Below are 26,152 nucleotides of genomic sequence, written 5' to 3'. Positions count from 1 at the left end.
CTCAAAGCTGTCGGCTAAGGCCCCTGGTGAGGAGTCAGAAGGTAGATATGATCTCTCTTATTGCACTGGGCAAATCAGTTCTTAGTGCTTTAGTTTCTTCTCCACACACCCTACTTATTCCCACAAAGCAGGGGGCAGCAGAACATTTACTTGTCATCAATCTGATCGGGCTATTTGCTGAGAGAACTTCTGTAGTATCCAATTCTAGACAGGTCCTGTTCAGGACATTTTGCCTGCCCAAGAGGCTGCAGCACACACAAATCCAGGACTCTTGGTACGTTGGAAGATTTGGGGTACAGTGACCAATGCCGCTTAATGCACTCTGATGTATTACAGTGAGATGGAGAACCCTGCAGATGTTCTGCAGCTGCACCCCAGCTCCATCAGCCCTGACCATTGTCCATGTTGACCGCAACCTCTGGATGGTGGAAGATTCCCCACCCCTCTCTTAGACCCTAACATCACTATCCATTTAAAGCAGCACAACAGTCCCTGAAAGAACCCTGTGAACTATATTGTAGTTTGTTAAGGGTGCTCAGCGTTGTTGGGGGACCCCGTTCCCCTCTGCTGCGATCTGCAGCGATCCCTGGGAAGAGGGATTGATTGTCAAGCCACTGTGTAGAAATTGTAGCTCTGTGGGGGAAATAGGGGTCTCCTAACAATTCTCCTTGACAGGATTCTTTGGGGGAGCCCATGATGCTTTAAAAGTACAGTGCAGGTGAGAGGATTCTGAGGGACAGCACCTTGTGGTCTCTTCCAACTCTAAGATACTATTCTATTCTATTCTATTCTATTCTATTCTATTCTATTCTATTCTATTCTATTCTATTCTATTCTTGAGCTGCATGCCAACATGAGTGGCTGCTTAGACAGCTGGGTCAGTCCTGATCCTACAAACATAGGAGCCAACTCCAAGGGGCCAATGTCCCTTCAGCCCACCCAATGAAATACTTGAGGGGCTGTGCCCCCAAGGTTGATGGGCGTTGCCATTCAAATGGTGTGTGTGTACACTGTATTAATTATGTGGGGTGGGGCTTATTTACTCAAGTTGGCACCCTTGCTTGCAAATGATGGTGTTTGAAGAGAAGGCCCCTTATTATTTATGTGTGGTGACAGCAGGGAAGAAACAAACTCTCTGCTCACTTGTTTTATTCCCTCTAACTGTGAGGCTTAGTCATGGCTCTGTTTGTGACAAGATAAGCAAGTGGTTTTGAGAATTCTGCCTTTCATGGACTGTGTTGGATCAGACACAGGCCATTGCAGCTGAGCCTGCAAACTCTGCCCAAGAAAACCTTGCATGACACTGCAGGGGCTTCTAGACGCAGTCTGACAGTAGTCTGCTTTGCTGCTGAAGAATCTCTGAGGTCTTTTTTAACTATATGGTGGGGCTCAGATACTTATTTATTTATATTTATTAAACTGATATCCTGCCCTTCCAGGCCAGGACAGCAAGGGACACCAATACACCAAAACCAGCACCTTAACCTCAGCCCAGGAGCTAATTGGCAGCCAGTGCAATTCTTTCAACAGTGGGGTGACCTGTTGGCAATATTCTGCCAGCTGCAGCTTCTGGACCCACCTCAAGGGCAGCAGCACAAAGAGTGCATTGCAGTAACTAAATAATATGACCCCGGGGAGTTGGAATGGGTGTGTATGTATGTGTATGTGTGGCTGTAATTGTGTTTTTATTCTGTTTTTTATGGGATGGCATTCAATTTCATTACACTATGTACAATGACAATAAAGTACCTATTCTATTCTATTCTATTCTAATCCAGCCTGGATGTTACCAGCGCATGGATGACAGCTGTCAGGCTATACCAATCCAGAAACAAACCAATCTGTCCTGCTAGCTGGAGCTGGGAGTTAAAGTGCACCCAGCCACCTTGGGCCTCTAGCAACAAAGATGAGCCCATGAGCCACTACAAACTTGCTCTTTGGGGAAAGTACAGCAGGCAATTGACCAATGATCTAGGTTTGTGAACCACCCACTTGCAGAGCCTCTGTCTTGCCAGGATTCAGATTTTTTGGCTCACCACAGAGTCTAGGCATCAGCCCAGGATTTTCAAGGCCTCTCCTTTTTCGGATGTTACAGAGAGAGGTGTCCTCAGCCAGCATACAGGCATGCTTAAGTATAAAAGTATGTCCTGAGTTCCAGCAGTTTTGAAAGCTAATGTTTATTGAGCTAATGTTTGTAATTAGGTCTTCTTCTTATTTTATTTATTTTTTATTTATTAGATTTATATACCGCCCTTCATCAAAGGATCTCTGGATAAATGCACAAATAAATAGTTAAAATAAAAAGAACAAAATGATGACCATCACCCTACAAACGCATTGAAAAGGCTGTAGAAAATTAATCATCCAAAGGCCTGGTTGAAGAGGAACGCTCCCCCTGGCATCTAAAGATATATCTAAAGATATAGCCAGATGAACCTCCTTGGGGAGAGCTTTCCACAGATGGGGAGCCACTGCAGAAAGGGCCTCATTCTCATATTGCCGGTGTCTGGACCTCACATGGAGGGGACACACAAATGAGGGTCTCTTTGGGTCCACCATATATGGTGAGAGAATGACACTAGGAGAAATCCTTTTCATTTGTTACTTTTTTGATTTATTAATTATTATGATTTGCCATTCATAAATTATATTTACCTGGCAAGAAAAACATATGTATCTTGGAGCTGGGGAGAAGACTGGTTATCTGCTAGTGCAATATTTGTGGAGAAAGAAATCTGCAAGGGGCCATAATTTGAAGAAGAGGAAAAGCAGGTGGTGGGAGGAATAGGCAGGTATGTGTCACAGATACACACCCCTGTGGCATCTCCGCTCAGGGCCCCCTTTTAAAGATAAAAGGCATTGGGGTTTTCTTACATACTATTGTGTCTGATGTGTAGTCTTCTCTCCAAACCATGCTGGCTAGAACAACGTGAACAAAAGGATGTAGGTTTTATCTAGCAATCAACTTTTCCAGATTCTGCCATCTTTTCCAGTGTCTGCCATCACTGCACACAAATATTGATTTTTATTTGTGCAGGGGTTTTAAAAGTCTAGCATTTTTATTTGTGGAGCCTGTTTTCCAGGATTACTAAATGCAGCACAACAGTATTGCAAATTTGATTTTTTTTTCAGACGTCAGGGAGGTGTTTTTTTGTTTTTGTTTTGATCAATAGGACAATGATGCTGTTTACTTCCTGCCTGTGAGAATGTTATAGCCCAAATGTGGCGGCTTTCAAGAATACTTCTCAAGTGCAAGTAGATTGCATGCATCTGTGAACTGGAATGTTTGAGCTATACAGACGCCATGTGGCTCCACCAGCTCTTGAGTGACGCCTATTCTACAGTGGTGCTGTTAGCCCCCAGGCTAACAATTTATTGGAATACATTTATTTATTAACATTTAACTTGGATTCCAGCAAGTAGTAACCAGTAATTTAGCTGCAGTTTACTGCTTTCTAATTTTAATATGCTTTCATTTCATCACATTCATGCTAATGCCTACCAGTCCTAGCTCTCTGTGAAGTCCCTGGTGTGTTCAGCTTACTAGCCATGACAGAAGTTGTTCCTGGGCTTAGCACTCTTTCTCTTCTTCTCCGGTTTCTTTCTTTTTAGCATCCAGCCAGCATGTCTGATTTCTCAGCTCTGGCTTGCCCTGTGTCAATATGCCTGCTTCCCCACTGCTTTCAAGAGGAGGAGAGGAGACTCCCAACTATAACTAGGATACACTTCTATTTCCATACTTTTCCCTTAGTCTGAGCTGAGGTCTGCCCTAGTTTTACACTGATGAAGAAATGTAATTGCTTCAGTTTCCAATTTGTAGATGGAAACTAAAACACAGAGTTAAATTCCTTGCCGTCACAGGTAGTGAGTCTTGACATAATTATTCTGAAGCTGACAGTACAATGGGCAAAATGCATCTGTATTGTGAGGCTGATAGTGGGGTTGGTTTTAGTCTTAGATTTTGCTCCCGGTCAGTATGCTGCTTGAAAAGTGCAGTAAATGCTACCGGTATTTTCCAGATTCTGCCATCTTTTCCAGTGTCTGCCATCACTGCACACAAATATTGATTTTTATTTGTGCAGGGGTTTTAAAAGTCTAGCATTTTTATTTGTGGAGCCTGTTTTCCAGGATTACTAAATGCAGCACAACAGTATTGCAAATTTGATTTTTTTTTCAGACGTCAGGGAGGTGTTTTTTTGTTTTTGTTTTGATCAATAGGACAATGATGCTGTTTACTTCCTGCCTGTGAGAATGTTATAGCCCAAATGTGGCGGCTTTCAAGAATACTTCTCAAGTGCAAGTAGATTGCATGCATCTGTGAACTGGAATGTTTGAGCTATACAGACGCCATGTGGCTCCACCAGCTCTTGAGTGACGCCTATTCTACAGTGGTGCTGTTAGCCCCCAGGCTAACAATTTATTGGAATACATTTATTTATTAACATTTAACTTGGATTCCAGCAAGTAGTAACCAGTAATTTAGCTGCAGTTTACTGCTTTCTAATTTTAATATGCTTTCATTTCATCACATTCATGCTAATGCCTACCAGTCCTAGCTCTCTGTGAAGTCCCTGGTGTGTTCAGCTTACTAGCCATGACAGAAGTTGTTCCTGGGCTTAGCACTCTTTCTCTTCTTCTCCGGTTTCTTTCTTTTTAGCATCCAGCCAGCATGTCTGATTTCTCAGCTCTGGCTTGCCCTGTGTCAATATGCCTGCTTCCCCACTGCTTTCAAGAGGAGGAGAGGAGACTCCCAACTATAACTAGGATACACTTCTATTTCCATACTTTTCCCTTAGTCTGAGCTGAGGTCTGCCCTAGTTTTACACTGATGAAGAAATGTAATTGCTTCAGTTTCCAATTTGTAGATGGAAACTAAAACACAGAGTTAAATTCCTTGCCGTCACAGGTAGTGAGTCTTGACATAATTATTCTGAAGCTGACAGTACAATGGGCAAAATGCATCTGTATTGTGAGGCTGATAGTGGGGTTGGTTTTAGTCTTAGATTTTGCTCCCGGTCAGTATGCTGCTTGAAAAGTGCAGTAAATGCTACCGGTATTTCACTGTTGCGGGACTGCAAGATTTCAGATGGGGGAGTTGCAAGGACAATGCGCTGATAGTTTGGCATGTGACCTGTGAACATGGCCCTGTAGGATAAAGGGTAATTGATTATCAATCATATTGCATGTAACCATTTTTCCTGCCCCCATACAACAGCGTGACTGTTTGGACATCTTGGCCCTTTACAGCCATGACTGCCCTGAAGAGGAAACACAAGTAGCAAGAGGCCTGCCTGCTGCAAGTCCTTTAGTCCTGGCGCTGTCATTGCTCTGACATTCAGCTGCTACATTTGAAACAGGAAGCCTCCTGCACTCGTGGATGCTCCCCATGAGCTCTGATCTTCCAGGCAGTGTTCAAAATGAGCCAGGCGCATTTTGCGACTGGCACTGGTCCAATTGCGACCATGTGGAGATCTCTGGATGCTAGCTTGGCGACTGGCATCTCCACCCAGTGCCCCCTCTAGCTTTCTTAAGCAGGTAAGCAGAAGAGCTCAATTATTGCATTCATATCCCGCCTTTTTCTCCAGGGAATACATGGACCACTCACTTTCTCAGTTAATCCCTACAACAACCCTGTGAGGTAGGTTAGCAGGCTGTGACTGGCCCAAGGTCATTCAGTGAGCTTCATGACTGAGGGGGGATTTGAACCCTGATCTCCCAGGTCCAAGTCTGACACTAATAATCACAACACCACACTGGCTCCCTAGAGTCATTCTGCTAAGGGGCAGCTCTATAAATTAAGTAGGTAAATAAATATGGGAAAAGCAAAACATCACTTAGAGAAAGATCTGAAATATTTTCCTTGAAGCTTGCATTTGTTTTAAGCTGGATTGTTTTGTTTGATGTTTCAATGTGCCATAAACTGCTTTGAGATTATTCTTTAAAATATAAAGCTGTGTAGAAATGAAATGAATTTTTTTGCAATAATAATAAATTTCATTGCAAAAAATGGCACCTAGACATTACATTGTGGCATTGTGGTAACCTAGCTTTAAGGTGCCATTTGGCAATTAGTTCATATATCTCAGTTGCTAATGCTGGTGGAAGTTAAAACTGCATATTTCTCACGCATGTCTGACTTTCAAATACAGGAAATGCTGGTAGTAATGTCAACAGTGTTTTTGTACAGTGTTGCAAATGGTGTCCCTATGCCATCTTTAAAATCCCTTCAGCATTTTGTGAAGCAGGAATTATGTACAGGTGAAACTCGGGAAATTTGAATATCGTCGAAAAGTGCATTTATTTCAGTAACACAATTTAAAAGGTGAAACCAATATATGAGAGATGCATGACATGTCAAGCCTTTATTTGTTGTAATTGTAATTATTTGTCGTTAGGCGGGTCAATTATAAATGGAATGTAATTAATGAAATGTAATAGCGATGTTTATTTTTGTATTATTGTAACTATTTGTTTTATTACTGTGGAATTTCCAAAAGAAAGCATTTGTAAAAATTAAAATAAAAATAAAAAATAAAAAGTTTCATTACTGAAATAAATGCACTTTTCGGTGATATTCTAATTTTCTGAGTTTCACCTGTATTACCCAGACATGAAATCTGCAATCACAAATGGTGACCTGTAGTTAAGAGATTCCATTTGGTTTTTGTGTTATGCCCTAAATCCAAAAGCAACTAGAACGAAGTTTCAGAATAGCTTTTGGATCTTTGCTTAGCTTTCTGAGACTGATCAGTTGGGAGGGAGGCTTAGAGCCACAAGTTCCCCCATCTCCTGGACTCAGATGCTCATTTTTAGTGACTTTCCATAGCCTTAAGTGATCATCTATGTCAAGTTTTATGAGATAAAGTCAAGTATGCAACTACAACAGCAAATAGTATTAAGTCATCATGCTGAAAGGAAGTAATAAGGAAAAGATAGCTGTCATTCTTCTGGCAATAACAGTGTAAGTGTAGCTCATTTTGTTGGGCATAAAGTTTCAATCCCTGAATAAAAAATATATTGCTTGATTCCATTCGTTCTCCAAACACCGGAGTCTTTTGCAGGATCTTAATTTTCTGCAGCACATAATTATTATGCATAATTTAATCAGATTTCATCAATAGACATGTTCTGCATATCAGTGTTGGGAGATCAAAGGCAGTGGTGGTGGAGTTGGAACCCACCTGTCTCTGAGATCAGCCCTCCGTAATAATGCCACAGAAATCTAGAAACCAGTAATTCATCTATGGATTGATTTTTTTCCTAGATTAAATCCGTGCAGCTGAATTAACTGAAATGAAACTAAATGTGTTCAAATACTCCAGTAAAGTGTTTTGCACAGGATTAGAACATTGATTGTAAGTTACTTTATATTTAAGAGGTTACCAACCATGTTTGGAATAGCAACTGCAGCACCTGAGCCTCCGAGAGCACACCTCTTTGCCAAATAAAATGAGCAGAGAAGTGTCGGAAGCAGAACATTTTAAAGTAGCTTCTTCGGGCTTCTAGAACGGTGGCAGTTTTGGGGGGTGGGTGTGAATCTAGCATTGCAGGCTGTCTTATCTGCTTCAGCTACCTTAACAGAATTGTAGGGAAACACAATATGTATGATGATGAAAGAATCCATCTATTGCTTCTAACTTATTTTAATTTGTTATAGCAGGGGTTCCCAACAAAATTTTCTCGAGGACCCCTCATCGAGCCGCTATTGTGACAAGGACCCCCATTAATTGACATACTTGCTTGAACATCAAATGCATTATCTTCCTCTTCATCTGTAGGCCTTTGTCGTTTTAACGAACCACTTTTTAACCAACGGTCCATTTTTAACTACGCGAACTGTAGCTTCCGCGAAAAACAACGCTTTGTTTACAAACACTACTGTTTTGCAAAGAGGCAGTGCGCACCAGGGAGGAGAGAGGGGAATGGAGAAGACAGGGTACCTGCGCAGTAGCGCACAAATGAAGCCGACGCGTGCAAAGCATCTTGGGGAGGTGAGCGTTTAGAATGCGCGCGCTGCCTCTTTGCAAAACAGTAGTGTTTGTAAAGCGCCACCTAACGGCATACAGCAGAACTACTGCCTCTATCTAATTCTAGTTTTGCGCTAGACTCTGCTCATGCAGGAAGCGGCCAAAACAAAAAATCTGTTATCATACGAAATATATTTAATATATTTTTTATTCTAATAGCATCTTGCGGACCCCTCTGGCATAGCTCCGCGGACCACCTGTTGGGAACCACTGTGTTATAGTTCTTAAAAATGTCACACCATTCGAGATGTGTTTTCTGCCCTGGGCCACTTCCTGCACTTTGTGAAGTACATTGCCATCTGTGGAAGTCATCAAAGTGTTCTGCCGTGTGCTAGACACCTAAGCCATTTTGCAGGTGAAATACTCTAGGATAGGGATTTGTAACTAAATCCTGTGTAATCCAGTTAGCAGAGCTGCCCTCTAGTGCAGTGTAATCTCTTATTCTGCAACTAGGAGGGGAAACATGATTTCCACAACTCTTCACTGCTTTCCAAATCTGCCCTGAGGAGAGAGAACCATTTCCCAAAAGATATGCACATGAATCAGCCAAAGTTAGTCATGACCAAGACCCACTGGGAGCAGCGAGAGTTACGCGGTCACAAGTCAACCAAATAACTCTGCTTCCAGTGGGATTTAATCATGGGTGAAAGTTGCTGGGTGGTGGCATGATATTGTGAGCATTTGTTTTTTTTAAAAAAAGGTACCAGGGCCGTCCTCTTTTCTTTCTTTTTTAAAATGGCTATTGCTGCCCTTCCTCCTCCACTCTTTGTGGTAGCAGGACATGCTCTCGGTTCTCCCTTGTTTGCCAAGTTCTGCTTGCACTTGATTTTGATTTTCACAAATTTGGGGCTGCTAGCAGATTTCATTAGAAGTCTGAGGGGCTGCCCAGGTTGGCAACATCTTGAGAGGATGGGTTAAGGCAGGGTTCCCCAAACTTAGGTGTCTAGCTGTTCTTGAACTACAACGCCTATCATCCCTGGCTAGCAGGACCAGTGGTCAGGGATGATGGGAATTGTAGTGTAAAAACAGCTGGAGACCCAAGGCTGGGAAAGTCTGGGTTAAGGAATAGTGACAGCAAGCCTCTGTGTGGCATGTTTAGGAAGGCAGGGAGGCCTGGGGACTGTGGTTGGCCTGGGGGTGTGCTGAGAGCGGCCACCCTGTTTCTGTAGCCTGCTATGGGTAGGAAAAATGGTGATGCAGTGAGACTGTGGCAACCCTCCATCCTTGCCAAGGCAATCTGGATAACAATTCCAGAGCCCTGCGGGATCAGAGCAAAGGTCTATCTAATCCAGGGTCTTCTTTCTTACAGTGACCGACTGCAGTCAACCAGGTGTTCACAGAGGAGATGGTGGGGCAGCAAACCAACATTGGGTGAAGTAAACCATGGTTTCTTTGCTAATCTGCAAGACAGATTGTGTCCTGTTCAACAGTGTATAGAGCAAGCTATGGCTGTGCCATCACGTCTGAGTGTGGCTCTGGTGTCCTTGCATAGCATGTTAAGGCTGGTACAGTGGAACCTCGGTTGTCAAACGTAATCCGTTCTAGAAGACCATTCAACTTCTGAAGCGTTTGGCAACCGAGGTTCTACTTTATTGTTCCTTTGGTAGTTGGTCCCGGAGACAACTAAAATATATGGATAAGCATTAGAGGACGTTTCTATGTTTCAATCAGTGTGTGCTTCTTGGACAGTTAGGAAAACAGCAGCAGCTCTGGGCTTGAGAGTGTGTGAGGATAGCCTAAATTTGCAGGGGGGACCTTTGTGTGCAAGCTGTAGCAAGATTCAAGAAGCAGCTGTGTTCCCTGCTTCCCCGTGAGTCTGGTTGGCCCTCAGTGACCACTGACCAAGCAATCCGCTCATTTTCAGAAGTGCTTTTTCCATAGCAGCATAAAGGAAAGCTGGCTTGGCAAAGAACCAGATCATTCTTCTCATGTTTTGTCACCATCCCCTTGGGGACTATTCTTAGTTTTCTGTTATGCAACACTGTTCGCCATGCCATTCTTTAGCGATGAAAGGGAAAAGAATTCATATACAGTGGTATCCTGCAGAATTAAAGATTCCTGCAGGATACTGTAAACCAAACAACCTATTTTTGGTTGTTGTTGTTTATTTCAAAGGTATATTGTCAAGCATCTGGGTGAGGAGGGAAAGCCTGTGGAGATCTTTCCCTTCAACAACAGTTTTCAAAGAATATACATTTCTACTGACTTTGGACTGATACAGATCTCCCCTTTTGATCCTCTTTTCATCTCTATTTGCTTTTTGTAGCTTCCAGACTGTTTGCACTGTTGTGAACTACGATTGTCAATCATCAACTGAGGGTGGGAGTTGGGAAGAAAGGGTTAGCTGCTCTTACTAATAGTTTGTCTTAACTGTGTCAGTGCTAGAAGCGTTTCTTAAGCCCTCCTTTAATTCAAAGTGTATTTGACCTACAGTGCCTGTTATTTATTTATTTCATAAAATTCATAACCACTTGATTGGGAAAAACACCCCCTCTCAAAGTGGTTTTCAAAAGATAAAACAGTCGAATCAAGAAAAAATCATAACCTCACTTTAAAACATACAAAAGTGAAAATGCTAAAACAGATTTAAATTGCATCTAGTTCCTAAGCATCTGGGTAGGCTTCTCTAAACAGGAATATTTTTAAGGTATCAAAAGGAGTGCAGTTAAGGCACCTGCTTGATTTCAGTTGGCAGGGAGTTCCAAAGATCAGGCGCTGCCACACTAAACAGCCGAGCAGAACGGGTATTTTGTGGCACTTGCAGTAGTGCCAATTCCATTGAAGCGGTCAAGTGGGCATGTGTAGGGTACGGGGACCTTGTTAGGGGCTTTATATACTTCAAAGTAACACTTTGACCCCGGCCCAGTAGCATATAAGCAACCAGGTCAGACCTCTGAGCCTCACTCCTGTCAGCAATTGTGCCGCAGCATTCTGCACTAACTGCAGCTTCCGGATCAAGCACAAGGGAAGCCCTTCATAGAGCACATTGCAGTATCCAATGGCAATGAACTACTGTGGACGTTCCTGGTCCAGGAATGGCTGCAGCTGTCGAACCAGCCACAGCTCAGTTAGTGCTGATAACGCCAAGGTCATGGGTTTCATCCGCATATGGGTGCATATTCCTGCATCGCGGGGCGTTGGACTAGATGGACCCTTCCAACTTTAGGATTCTATGATTAGGCCCACCTTTTAAATATATGGTTTATGGCTCTTCCTGTTCATTGTGTGACACTGCTGTTTTGGGATTGCTGGACTTCGCGATAGTACAAGTCTTGCCAAACATTCTGTTTTGTTCTGTTAAAGTCAGTCTTGGAAGGTGATAAGCAGCCCAGCTGCATCTTACATTTTAATATATTCATCATAATTTCCAAGATTTCTAAGAAGTAAAACATAAATGCAAACGACTGCACACAGAGTGTGCAAGAAGTGAGTCTTGCATTTGGCTTCGTGATACAGACAAAAGTGGAACCGTTTTTAGCTCCCATGGATTGAAATCATGGGTTGTCATGAAACTTGCCAGGGTTTGGTTTAAACCAGGATCTTGAGTTTATATGTTAACATTCATATATATGTAAAAACATTGCTGGGAATGAGCACATTACACCATAAATTCATCTGGGATGTACATCAGTGTCCAAGCCTGTCTCTCTATGTGTGGTCAGTGGTTGTTGCCTCTGTTTCAATGATTGGAATAAAAGGATACCAAATGATGGAAATAGTCTGTTTTGTGCTATTCTAAGTTGACAAGTTTATTTTTCAGCTAAATAAGAACCTAAACTCGACCATGTGTGCAGGAAAAGTCCCTGTAATATGCCCCACTTCTAGGTGCAACACATTTCCAATGTTATCATTATTTTCTTAATATAATTTTTTATTGGTTTTTACACATATTTCCCAGCATAACATCCTTTTAAACATCATTTCAATTTTTTTGGCTATCACAGCCTAGGACTTCCTTCAGCCTCGACTGATGGTTTTCTAAAGTCTTTTCTAATTGTGTATTTTGTTACTATAATTATTGTTATAAATTCAAATCTTAAATACAACTATTCTTAATTCTCTTCACAATAATTTATATAATACTCCTTACAAAACGTCTTTTAAGCCTACAAGGGATGTTAATTAATTACAATTGCTTTCCAAATATATCATAAACCTCTTCCATTCCCTTAGGAAAGTCTGGTTCTGCTGGTTCCGAATTTCCCCAGTTAGTCTCACCATCTCAGCATAGTTCATCCTTTTCTCTTGCCACTCTTCTTTAGTTGGTATTTCTTCTTGCTTTCTTCTTTGGGCTAATAGAGTCCTTATTCACATATAAAAATAGGTTTTTAAAAAAAATCATTTTTATGAATTTCTGTACCTACAATACCCAGTAGAAAGGCTTCTGGTTTTTTAACAAATGTATATTTCAACATTTTTTCCTTTCATTTTAAATCATTTCCCAGAAGTCTTTCACTTTCTTACATTTCCACCACATATGATAGAAAGTACCTCCTTTTCTTTACATTTCCAACATTTATTGTCTGTTTTATACATTTTAGCTAATTTCACTGGTGTTATATACCAACTGTACATCATTTTCATAATATTTTCTTTCAGCGCACTGCAAGCAGTAAATTTTATTCGCTCTTTCCATAGTTTTCCCCAATCTTCTATTTGTATACAGTGTTGTGGCCAACATCTTTAGCCCAATGAATCATAACCGATTTAACTTCCTCATCTTTCAGATGCCATTCCAATAATAATTTGTACATTTTAGATAATATTTTAAATCTATTATTTAATAACTCCAATTCAAATTTTGATTTTGTATATCCAAATCCATTTTTGTTTTTATCCTCTTTAAACATTTCGTTGATTTGATGATAATGCATCCAATCATTCACCAAACCTTTTATATCTTCATATGGCTTTAGCTTCCATTGGTTCTCCATCTCGGTTACTAATTGCTCATAGGCGGCCCAATTTTTACCCATATTTAAAATACACTCATTGCCTCCAATGTTAACATTAAGCAGTGAGGGGGATTCTTGAAAGGTGAAGCTAACTGCAAAGGTCCTTTTAGCCACTGGTGGAGGAGGAAGGTGGAGCACGATAGTCCAATGGCGCTTTGTTCAGGCGCAGTTTAGCTTTGTGTGCAAATGCAGCCACACCCTCCCAATCCTCTTTGCAATATTATCACCCCATGTTATAAATAAGGTCTGGGACTGATGGAGAGAGAGAGGTATGCCACCTAGTAGATGTATGGCTATAGTGAGGTTTGAACTAGTGGCGTTCTGTTTCTTGGTTCACATTCTTAGCTGCTATAAAACATCTTTTATGTCTGTTGGTCTGAGACAGAACAAAGAACTTGAGTTTGCCAGAAATGCAACCCAAAACTGAGCAAAACATCACAAGGGCATCCAATAGGATTGAAACAACAGCTTGCTCATGTGGTTAGTAAATGTTACCAATTGTGAGTAGGAAAGCAAAACTAGGAAGAGGTGATGGGAGCACTGGAAGTTGTGCTCATCTCATGGCAGGCTGGCTTCTGATGTAACAATGGCTTGGCAGGAAGAACTTTCTGATGAAAGTGTTCAAGGCTATGCAGTGTGTGACTTCTCTACTTAGACAGAAATACCCACCTACTAGTTGGAGGAGCCAAAGCAGCCATTTCCAGGTCCAGCCTCTCTATGCTGTTGGCCTTCTCTTCCAATTTTGTGGTCACTTGGGAAAGGGAGTGAGTATATCTTTGAGGACTGGAAGAGCTTGTCGTGTAGCCAGCACATTAATTCTGCAGGAAACTGCATGGTTAAATCAACACAAACCTGGCAGATTTCACGCTGTGTGTGTGTGTGTTTTATAATTATGGCCATGCAAACATGCATCCTCATAATTGCACAAAGGGACTTGGTGGATCCAGGCCTTTTGTTGACTGTATGGTTCTGCTAGATGAGTGCATAAGCAAATACTACCGACAATTAAACTTTCAATATCGACAAATGAATTTTGTTCCTCTGCTTCAATGGCTCTATCAGAAACAAGAGCTGCGAGTATGATTGGCTTGCACAGATTGTGGATATGCCGCATTTATTCCATGAACTGCTAGGTTGTAAACAATGCTCTCAATCCCCACCCCTCTTTTCTTCATTGACCTTCTTTGACCTGAATCAACTAGCAGAATACAGTGAATCAGGAATGGCAAAAGAGCTTTGATGAAGCTATGCTATCCTTGGGTCAGATTCTTGAAGAATCTGAAGCCACAAAACAAGCTTCTACGGCCCCAGCTTTACACCCTGTATGGCTTTCAGTCCCCGAGATATAGCTAACTGCTTCTTCCTCATTCTGACTGGCTTGAGAAATTCTACAAGTGGAGAGGAGAGTTATCTTTCCCATAGGATCCTATCTATGGTAAATGCAGATCACTAATGAGCTATCTTGTCTAGATGTGTCTTGTGTCAAATCCAGTACTGTATGTTACAGTTAGATTTGTAGCCTGTTAAAGAAAGGCTGTTGATGAGCAAAGACAGAGCAAGTTTCTTTGTGTTTACCACTTCATTGCTTGATATCTGTCTGGCTGCTATTTTTTCTGCCGATGGAGACGTTGCCATTGCACCTCTGCATTGCCCATAACTCTCCTTCCCCAAGCAATGCTCCCTAGCAATCTTACAATGGCACTTTGTGCATGGAGCCAGCTGCACAGTTGAACAGAGTACAGTTGCATAAGCAGTGATACCACATAGAGAAGCTTGTGAAAGAGCTCTCCAGATGATATTGGGTCCAATGAGAGTACTTCTCCATTTACTGTACTCCCATCTATCTGTGGAAGAAATGAATGTCGGACTAAGAAATCCAGGGCAGTAAAGGAGAACAAAAAAACTATTTTACTCAATAGAAAACTGCTTGGTCTGGAATTTTGCTTTCCACTGAGAGTGAAATGGGGCTACCCAAAGATGTGAGGGCCCTTATTTCTGGGAACCTTGTGAACCTTCCATAAATTTGTGGTAAAAAGTGAGTGTGATCCTTCAGAGTAATTTGGCACTGAACAAATTAGCACATAATCTCTATAAAATGTGCGCTTAAAAGTCAATTTCTAACATGTGCCATCAGCAGCATTGGTACTTGACTGATCCCACCACAGAACTTGAAGTACGCCTGTAGCATCATTTTAACAGTTTTCGTGTGGCAACTACACGTGGAATTATACAGAACTGTTAACTCTTGACCCCAAGTGTTCTTTGATAGAGCTGTGACAAGAAAACATTTGGTAGCTGCAGTAGCTTGTCTCGCCATGTTGCAGGGATGATTAAAGTAGCAGCTGTTAAGGCAGAGGAACACCATTAATAACAAGGCATTGATGACCCATTTCAGGGGCGTACCCAGGATCAAAACTAGGGGGGGGCAAGTCATGGTCGTTCAGGGGCGGGGCCAAGGCACGGGAGGGGAGGGGCCACAAAGTGGGAACGTGGGCGGGGCTACGGAGCCCAGGTGAAACTGACTCCGGGAAGAAGTTTCATCCTGGGCGCCGCCCCGGGGGAGAGCCCGTGTGTGTGGCCAGGGGCGTCGCAATAGGGGGCGGGGGACCCAGGCTCCATTTTGTGGGGGGCAGCACGGCACCCCCTCGCCACCTCCACCGACGGCTGCCCCGCCCGAGTAGGAGGAGAAGGGATAGAGAGAGGGAGGGCTGGCCGTGCAGCTGCGCGCTCGAGTTGCCTCTGCTTCCCACAGACCTGGCGGGGGCGCGAGCTGAGGCCCGCCCTCCTTTCCCTCCGTCCCTCCTCGGGGGGCAAGGCCTGTGGCTTAGAGCCCCTCCGCCTTCTCCGCCTCCCACTGAAAAGCCCCCTCCCCTTTCAGCGGCTCCTGCTGCAGCCCAAGCAGAAGCGGTGGCGGCGTCTGCTACGCGCTCTGAGGGCGCGCCGACCTGGGAGTTGCTGAGGCGCTGCGCCGCTGTGGGCTATTGTTGCAGCCGCCAGGAGCGGCCCATGTGCAGCCCTCGGTGTCGGGGCCAGCGGAGTTGGGCACGCTGTCGGGCCGCGGCCGGCAGGAGCAGTAAGTGCCGCCGGGGCTGGGCTGGTTAGGGACGTGGCTCCAGCACTGCCCTCACGCTGGAGCTCGAGGAGTGGAGGGAGAAATGGAGAGAAGGAGGAAGCCGCTTCCCTGTCTCCATTGCTCCTCCTTTCCCTTCGCGTGGGTCCCTTCCTGCCAGCAGCGGCGCTAGCCTTTATGCACGCGACGGACGCCCCCCCCCCCGGCGGGGTGCCTTCTGATTTGCCGCCCCGGGCAGCCAGAAGGCTAGCGATGCCGCTGCGCCTTGCTGAACCGCTTCAGGCTCTTCTTGTGGGACCCCGATGCGTCTCCAGCTCAGCTGCAGCCACTGTGAAGCAGGACGATTCAAATTTTTTATTTGGCTTCTGGGGGGGCAGCTGCCCCCCTGCCCCATGCTGGGTACGCCCATGACCCCTTTACTGTGTTGCATAGTACTGTAATTCTTAAAAGCCTGTGTGGTGTGTACTGTAGCTCATTCTCCTACCTTTCAGTGGGATGAATGAGCAATATGCTATCTATCCTACCTATCCTTTTGTGTATGTGTGCCTGTTCCACCAGGAACTGATCTGAACAAGCAGGATTTCAAACCAGTTAAATTTAACTGGGTTAAATTTCAGAGGAAAAGCAGTTAAAGGGTTAGAGCATGGCGCTGATACAGGCCACCTGAATATTCCTGCATCACAGGGGGTCCAACTAGATGACCCTCATGGTCCCGTCCAACTCTGCAGTTCTCTGATTCTATGAAATGCAGTTTTAAAGGGACTAGATTGAAGCAGAAGGGGGAAGATGAGTTAGATTTCTTGTTGGAGTATACTCCTCATGAAGAAAGCTAACACAATCATCATCATCATCATCATTCTATTATTTATTCAATTTGTATCCTGCTCTTCCTCCTAAAGGAGCTCTGGATGTGGAGGATACACACATCGGCATCTTCTCTGAAATACTGCATCATACCAAAGAGACCCAATTCACATTGCACAAGCTGCAATCAGAATTGACTCAGCTTTTTCCAGGCAATGGTTAATGTTTTGCTTAAAAGTATTGACATCTGTACCCAAAGTTCCCAGTCTTGTGACCTGCCTGGCTTGTTGCCTCGGCTTGTTTGGAACACTCTTTCATTCAGGAAACTTCCCAAAGACTCACAAATTTCCTTGGGAAACTTTACTGTTGCTCTGATTAACTGCCCCTGAGAGACTTCGAGGACTGTAAAGCATTCCTTCGTTGCTAGAGTCCTAGACCTCCGACTAATTAAATGATCTGTGGTCTTTAAAACTGTGGAGGTATTGGGGTTTTTTTTGTTCTTATGGCATGCATTTTGTGTTTTTATATTGTTAGAAAGTTCTCAAACACTGCCTGAGACATTGGTGGGCCAGGGCCAGTCGGAGGGATGTACAGTACTTGTTTAGGAAGCAAGACTTCTGACTGGCCCACCTAAACAGAACCCTCTACTTTTATATTGAATGAAGGTATTGTGCATTTCTCCTCTGCTTTATACCGTAGGGCCAGGTTGTCATCTGAATTTTGATAACTGCACAAGCTCTAGACAAGTGTAGTGACCACATTCCGACACCATTTCTCTTTTCTCTTTTAATTCTGTGGTGTTCTGTTTCAGAGTAAGGCTTGCTTCTGAATGCTTCCTTGCAAGCGTCTTATCCTTGTCTTGTGATGACAAACATTTTATGTCAGCAGTGCCGGAAAGTAAATATTTTCTTCTCCAACATTTGTTTAAAAAGATTGACTCCTTTTGGTATTTACTTGATGTAAATGTTCTTCTAAATAAACCTTTTCTTTTAGCCCATTAGTAGAAATACTGATTTATTTATTTTTAAAGTGTCTATATGATGCTAAGAGATTTATATCTGTTCCAAAAATGCACAATGTCCCATTTAAGCAGGCTGCCCATATACCAGGCATCCCCAAACTTCGGCCCTCCAGATGTTTTGGACTACAATTCCCATCATCCCTGACCACTGGTCCTGTTAGCTAGGGATCATGGGAGTTGTAGGCCAAAACATCTGGAGGGCCACAGTTTGGGGATGCCTGCCATATACTTTTCCCTACCCTAGTAGATTTGATTTGGACAGGGGAGCTATCATTATTTTATTTTATTTTATTTTATTTTATTTTATTTTATTTTATGCATCCTGGGTGCAACTTGTTAGAGTAAGTCTGTAGTCTCTGCCATCTTAAGATGGTAATTAAATGCAGGCTTTGTGGCCTCAACATCAAGCCAGTTTTCACCCATCTCCTCCTTTCCTATTTGGCTTAACATCCAGCCTGATGAGGAGTTGTGGAGAACTCAAAGGCTTATTCATTTGTTTCGTGATATTTCGGCTTATCCTAATGGAATCTCCCAAAGATGGGCTTTTGGATTTTTCTGCACCCTGCTGTCTCTTTCTTATATGCCACATCAATATGACTTGTTACCGGGTAGGCTTAAGACCACACTATCATGTTTGATGCTGTTGTCTGATCAGTTTGCTTGATGTTCTGCCAAAATGTAAGCAAAGGATTCTAATATGACTGGCAACCATCTCAATAAAAGGCATTGGTCTGGGATGCATGGGCTCAGGAGAGTGTGTTGCATTATTTTGTCCTGACTTAAAATACATAGAGTCATAGAATTGTAGAGTTGGAAGGGACCTCAGGGTCATCTAGTCCAACCCCCTGCAATGCATGTTAACGCAAGCATCCCCAAACTTCGGCCCTCCAGATGTTTTGGACTACAATTCCCATCTTCCCTGACCACTGGTCCTGTTAGCTAGGGATCATGGGAGTTGTAGGCCAAAACATCTGGAGGGCCGCAGTTTGGGGATGCCTGTGTTAACCCATCTATCTTTCCCAACAGAATATTGTTTCTGAGGACAGTCACCAAATTAAGATGAGAACTCTACCCCCACCCCACCCCTCAAGAGTATTGTAGTTATTGACATTCACCATTAAGGATAATATGTTGTAGTATAATGGATAATTAACTATGGCTCAGGCTCAGATCTCCCCTCTAGCCACAAACTCAGCAGGTGCCAAGTGGCCTTCAATCTGACACCTTATGTGTCTGAATCTTATTTGCACATTTAATAATATCCCAGGCAAGATTTAATAACTGTAATTTAATTAATGCAGCTGATTAAGACCCGTACCTGACTAAAACGTTGATCTATTTTTCTTCACCCTGTGCTCTGTGATCCCTGTACTAGCTCATATGAGGCCGTGGCCAAGAGCAAAATGTGTACAAGTGGGGCAAATTCTGTGTTGTTTCAATATATATCAACTGCTGTGGGGGGAGCTAGTTATGCAAGTAGAGCTGTAAGAATGCCATTTACCGTATTTTTGGACCATAACACGCACTTAGTTTTTTAGAGGAGGAAAACCAGAATCCCCCCCCCCGGTTTTCCTCCTCTAAAAGGCTGGGAGGGGGTTCCTGGAGGGGGAGCGAGGGAGGCAGGGGAAGTCCAGTAGCTTTCACTGGTGTCAGAGGAGGCAGGGGAAGTCCGATAGCGATGCTACCGGGCTTCTCCTGCCTCCCCCACCCGTGCCGACACCGGCGAAGGGGGGGGGAAGGGAAGCCCCGTAGTGATGCTGTTGGGCTTCCGCTTTCTCCCCCACCGCTTTCGCTGGTGTTGGAGGAGGCAGGGGGTGCTGCTGCTGGCTCTGGCAGGGGCTGCCCCCCCTTCTTGCCAGAGCCACCGGCGGCATCAGCGCTCCGAAGGGAGCGTGCTGGTGCTGGTGCTGGCTCTGGCAGGGGCAACCATGGCTGCCCCCCACTCTTAGGAGAGCCGGTGGCAGCATCAGAGCCCGAAGGGAGCGTTGATGTTGCCGCCGGCTCTGGCACGGGCAGGCTTGGGAGCCGCGGGAAAACAGTTCTCGGCGGCCTCCTTGACAGCAGGCGGGGAGGAGTGGGCGGCAGCGGCCCGAAAGCTGCCGTTTCTTGCCACCGCCAACTGCCTCTCATGGGAGCAAGCGCAGCGCCTCTCCAACTATGAGAGGCGGGGTGCGGCGGCGTGGATCCCGCGCTCACTCGCTGTTTGCTGGGAAAGAGGCACTGTGCCTTGCCCAGCAAAGAGCGAGTGAGGGAAGCATGTCCCTTTTAACCCCATCGGGGCTGGGCATGTCACTGCCGCTGCTTCCCTCTTGCCGGCTCCGAAATGGTGGACGCGCTGAGCCTGGAAGAGTCGCCCAAGCCTTGGCTCGTCCACCATTTCGGAGCCGGCAAGAGGGAAGTGGCGGCGGCGGCAGGGACGCTTCTCTCGCTCTCTCTTTGCTGGGCAAGAGGCACTGTGCCTCGCCCAGCAAAGAGCGAGTGAGTGAGGGAAGCATGTCCCTTTGACCCCATTGGGGGGACGGCGCCGCCGCTTCCCGCTCGCCGGCTCCGAAATGGTGGATGCGCCGAAACTGGAAGAGCACACCCACCATTTCGGAGCTGGGAAGTGGGAAGCGGCGGCGGCAGCATGGACATGCCCAGCCCCGATGGGGTTAAAGGGACATGCTTCCCTCGCTTGCTCGCTCTTTGCTTTGCCCTGCACGGGCAGCGCTTCCACTCCCGGGGGCAGTGAGGAGGGACGGGCGGGAGCCATGGCTCCGGCGGCGGAGGCATCCGTCAGCTCCCGACCGCAGCGACAGCTGAGGGATCCCGCTGCCGGAGCCATGGCATTCACTCCATAGGACGCACAGAGATTCCCCCTTACTCTTGAGGAGGAAAAAACTGTGCTATGGCTCGAAAAATGCAGTACCTTCCTGCTGCAGCAGTACCTATTTATCTACTTGCAGTGGCATGCTTTCAAACTGCTAGGTTGGCAGAAACTGGGACACAGCAACCAGCAACAGCTCACCCCGTCACACAGATTCGAACCTTACCTTTTACCTCTAGTAAATAGCTCTTTACAAAGACTAATCCATTCTCATTTGGTTTGTTCTGGCTTGGCTTTCTCTGTAGATGAGACTTGGACTGCTCTTTGCGGCTGTTTGGCCTTCTTGTGCCAGTGCAGAGGCAAAGAGCTGGCTCTGGCTCCCTGCTACCCACAGTTAACAGATGGGGGAGCCAAGGGCCACACTCTTCTTTCTCTGGGCCGCCACAGTAATAGGCATCTCTGTCACGTGAGTGAATTCGTGAAGAATCAGCTGCCATTTGGGTGTTTAGGAAGCACCATGCAATGAACTTTGACAGGTGCCAGTCACCCGACATCATTGACACCAGATGATTGACATATGTCATGCCCCACCCACCTGTCAAAACTGATCTACAATGTGGGATGAGATAAGGATATGGTTTTTCCAAACCAACCAACCAACTAACCACTCCTCCTTCTTATGTATTTGCTGAACAGGATTGGGGGGAGAGGAAACAGTTCAAAATGACAGTTTAAAACTGTACTTGAGGAATCATGAAGCAGTTTCTAGGCAGCTATGGGGTTTGGGGGGTCTCTGCTTCCAGATCAAAGTCCCGGCCCACCTCATGCTAGAAATGAAGCCTTGCTCACTTTTAGAAATGGTCTTCAAATTGATATGTTGTAGCTTAGCGTTACTGTTTAGCTCTGAAATCTTGATTCTGTTCAGCTGTTTTGGTAACAACCGGGTTCCTTTGAAGGCCTCTTGGCAAAGGGTTATTGTTGACGTGCTGAAACTCTTGTCTGTCTCTCAAGCAGAGTAACACTGAAAGGAATGGAGACGTGCCTGACATCTAGCAGACATAAAGCTGTCTTAATTTTTAACATAAAAATTGAATGAGTATCAATACGTTGAATATTTAATGTGGAAGTCAAAGATCTACTGTAAATAGTCACACATAAGATCGTGGTTCTGCAGCCTGAAACTTTTGGGATGGGCTGCCAAATCTTAATATTTTTTTAATACACACCGGTACTGAGAGGAGAACACCCAGGAAAACTGGGAGATTTTGGGTGGGGAAAGTTTTTTCTAAATAGAAAAACTGGAAATTTGGGGGAAATACAAAACCAGAACCTCTTTATGTGGTATTTTGTCTTTCCGAAGGAGTGATTTATGTATTTTGTTAAAGTAGTGGCTTAAAATAATCTTGCTACGAAACTTGAAAACCATGGTTTCACGTTTGCTTCTTTTGAATGCAGCTTGTCAATTTAGATGAAATAAACAGGCAGAAAACTCACATCTGAAATGGCAATGTCCAGAAACCAGCAGGGAAACATTTCAGCATGCCAGGTCACTCGGAAAAAAGGAGCTTTGAAGGGAGACTCCAGCACGAAACTGCTGAATTGTCTTTTGAACAGAAACTCAATTCTAGCACCTGCAACTTGAAATGACAAGATTTTTTTTATTATCCTTCTTGTGTTAATTAGCTTACCAATGCCAGGAAGTGTGTGTTAACACCAACACAGCCTTGTTAATCATTGCTGTAACTTGCTTTCACATAATTATTATTTTCTGTCCTTTTTGCATTTTGTTTTCCTCTGACGTCAACTCCATTTCTTCCTCCCACCTATCAATGCAAACACTGTGTGTGCATCTATGCCTGCCAATTTATTGCGCTCTGCAGATGAGGACTAGGCCATCTGAAAAATCAACATGAGATTTTAGCTGCAGTTAATTTAGCTGCAGGGGTGAAACTGGGCTTTCTTTCACCCTGACACACACCTGTGCGGACACACCCACCCCTCAACACATTTGTTCTTAAAGGTGCATATTGCGTAAAAAGTAGGCAATATATTGTTTGACATCATGTCTGTTAGGGCATAGACAGCTTCCAGAGGCTTCAGCTGAACTCAAGATTTGCACTCTAAGGTTTAGAAATGTTAAGAAAAACTTTCGCCATAAATTTTGGAGCTTAAAAGTTCTCCCGTGTTTAACTTGTCTTTAAAAGTAACATTCTGGCCTTAGCAACCTAAAACATGGCCAATTCTGAGAAAGGAGAAAATAAAGGGTGTGCTAATGTTTGTTGTTTGAAAGAGGCTGGGGAAAAGTTAGTATCTCCAAATAGTAAAAAAAGAAGGGGTGTGTGTGTGTGTGTGTATCTGGTTTTCGTTCAACCTTAAAAGAACTATTATGACCGTATGACCAAAGGGAAAATGACCGTTCCTTCCAATAAAATAAATTGTCAAAAGTAGAGCTTCCTTGTACAGCAATTGTCTATCTGAGGATGGGCTTTGACTTGGATTTATTTAGTCAAAGGATCATTAAAAGGCTGTATTTCCATAAGATCAACCAAGACCTTCTGTTTCCCATTTAAAATGTTTTGGGATTTATTTATTTATTTGGTATCTTTGAGGATTCCTTTTAATTTTATTTTTGTTTGATTAGTCATTTCAGGAAATGATGCTTTCCTACGTACTGTATTAAAAAAGAAAGTTAAAAAAAAACAGTTAAAGGATGCTATCTCTCCAATCCTTAATTCAGACATTGTGATATATTGGTATATCACGATGTTTAGCTGGTGATATATTGCAGTGTTGAAAACCAGATATCACCCAGCCCTAGTTGGCACTTTGCAAAACAAACTGGAAACATCAGCAAATTATCAATAAAACAAACGCCTGGGCTTGGAACAGAGGGGGCCCACATGCACGTGGGAAGCATCCTCACCAGGCACAGGCAACCTTGGCTCTCCAGATGTTTTGGAACCACAACTCCCATGATTCCTAGCTAACAGGGCCGGTGGTCAGGGATCATGGGAGTTGTAGTTCCAAAACATCTGGAGAGCCAAGGCTGCCTATGCCTGATCTTCACTCTCATGATAGTGTAAGAAACTCCAACCTGAACCCAAAGATGTGCCCACAGTTACACAGAAGCTTCTGCATGCAAAAGCAGGAGGACGACTGCTCTGGAATGTCCCTGCTCACTAGCACTAGCTTGACAGTGCCAGCATGCCTTTGATAGCACTGGCCAGTGCTTCTTTGCTTGTGCTTGCAATTCTTTGGATCCAACTCGATACCTTTAGTCATTAATACACATCTAATGTCGTTGTTACTTAACTGAAACAGGAGCTGAATGTTCCTATTCATAAACAAGGACTTAAGTGGAATAATTTTTGTTAAGATATTACATTGCTGATAGTGGTTAAAAGTTTTGACCAGGGGCGTCATCACCGCAGTTATTAGGAATAAAAGTACTGTAATTGTTCTAACATTTTATGCACCTGTTGGTACTAGGATACGAAATGTGGGAAACATTTATGGAAAGCAGTCAAGCACTCTGGCTGCGAAGCACTTGTAGAATAACTACTTTGGGAGTGGCTGTCCACTTGGCTAAATAGCTGGTTAACTGTTCACATCCTGGACAAGTTGCTGGAAAATGTGACCATCCATATTTCCTTGTATTTTCACCTGATGAATTGAATTTCTACTTTGTATTTTATCTATGTTAAATCTGAGCAGTGGTCCAAACCAAATTGCTGGAAAGACTGATTCAGTAGTGTGAAAAGTATGTGTATTCATGAGAAACTTGCGGAACGCCCAAAAGAAATATATCCCTTTGATGGGCTGCTTATTTTGAACTAGGTAGAGCACAGAGAAGGTCCTCTCTAAGGAGAAGATCTCTCTGTCAACATAACTTAGATTCTTGTAGCCCAAACTTACTCTGCTTAGACAGTAATTCAGTGCAGTCTTGGCCATAGGATGTTGAGCACCAGCCAGCATGATCAGTGGTCAAGGATGAGGGGTGTGGAAGGCCAGCAAGTTCTGGAGGGCTACAGGTTCATTGATTGTTCTACCCTGGCCAAAAGCAAAGACTGAATAGGAACCATTATGTTGCTTTTGAAAGGTTTACTGGTCCAAACCCAAGTCTGCCTCTGGTTGCACTGGATATATATGGAACAGAAAACCTTCTATACTAGAGTGACTTGAGCAGGTGTTGTAAAGAAACTTACCCCTCCTTCAACATATTTTAAAGTAAGCAATATGGTACTTGCAGTGGGGAAACAGGATCCTATAGGGTCCCCCAGCTTTTGCCTGATGGCTACATGAATGTACCCAAAAGCAGATTATTTGAGTTCCCCCCCAGCATTACTCTGATTATTTGTTGTAGTAAAATAATACACTCAGATCTGTTTTTCAGATTCTAAACTTTAGAGTGAAATTGGAGAAGGAGAAGTTTTCTACAACAGACTCTCATGTCAAAGTTGGAAATGCTTAAGAGAAACCATGTCGTAACTCTTCCACTCTTTTTCTTTTCAGATTTGTCTCAAGTTGTAAAAAAAGCAACACCCCCCAAAACAAATAGCACCCAAACGCACTGGTAGCTTAAAGCTTCTGAAGAAAAATGGCACAACTCTTGTAGAGAAGATGGCCCACTAGATTCTCAGGGAAGGGCACAAATCTCAAGATGGCGGCTCAGAGGATTCGTGCTGCCAATGCCAGTGTGCTCCCACGGTGCAGATCTGAGGGGACCCTGATTGACCTGAGTGAAGAATTTTCTGAAACCAGCTTCAGTTCCGTCAAAGGTGAGAGGGTTCTTTTGTATGTAAGTTGGAGCACCAAAACTGAAGTGCCTACAAGAGAAGGGATTCTGTATGCACCATCACAGTAAAGTTACCAAACTAGCTCAGTAGTCACCAGTCTTTTCAGACCAGTGGGCACATTTCAAATTGTGAGAGAGCACTGGCAGCAACAGTCACCGACTAGCAGCTACGGGGCAGGGAGCATGGCAGAATACAAAATGGCTACCATGGGGAGCTTGACATAACACCAAATCAGAAAGACAGCCAGGCCTGACGACCTTCTGCTTACCGTGGGAAGTCAGTTACATCCTGCTGGTCCTGATTGTGGAGATCACACAGTGTTGATTTTGCACATGCACACCACCGATGCTGTTGCTGTGTAACGGCAACAGGGAGCATTCCACAGCACCTGGAAAAACATGCAAGGCAGCCACACCGTATTAACTCTCCTTTCATAGAAATTGCTTAGTAGGTCTCTGTGCATTTTGCCCCATAACTTTCTGGAAGGACTAGACACTTATTTTTTTTTCTTTTTTAAAAATGGAAAGCTTAAGAGTTTGGGGCCCTTCCCAAGGAGCAGCAGTGAAAGTCTTCAGCTGGGTTGGTGGACCTCATGCTTTTTGCTCTTGTTGCTTTATCTTCCAGAAGTGCAGCAGGCAAAGCATGGTGGGTAGGATAAGTGAAAAAGCCCTGT

At 44.0% G+C, this 26,152-nt stretch overlaps 1 protein-coding gene across 3 annotated transcripts in view; it reads left to right on the top strand.

The window, feature by feature from the left end:
- SH3BP4 (SH3 domain binding protein 4) overlaps positions 1-26,152 on the top strand; it is a 46,118-nt gene that overhangs the window by 2,162 nt on the left and 17,804 nt on the right. For 2 of the 3 annotated variants that reach the window (XM_088661933.1, XM_035140156.3), the window contains exon 2: positions 25,196-25,461. Coding sequence is in view for 2 of the 3 variants with exons in the window: in XM_035140156.3 (XP_034996047.1) it covers positions 25,344-25,461 (118 nt within the window). In the remaining variant the exon portion in view is untranslated. Of the gene's footprint in view, positions 1-9,336; positions 9,399-25,195; positions 25,462-26,152 lie in introns of all 3 variants that reach the window. The other variant, XM_035140173.3, reaches the window with a different exon arrangement.

This window comes from Zootoca vivipara, chromosome 1, assembly GCF_965207765.1.
Source record: "Zootoca vivipara chromosome 1, rZooViv2.hap1.1, whole genome shotgun sequence".
NCBI lineage: Eukaryota > Metazoa > Chordata > Lepidosauria > Squamata > Lacertidae > Zootoca > Zootoca vivipara.
Note: the sequence above shows the minus strand (reverse complement) of the source record. Positions and strands in the feature narration are given on the sequence as shown.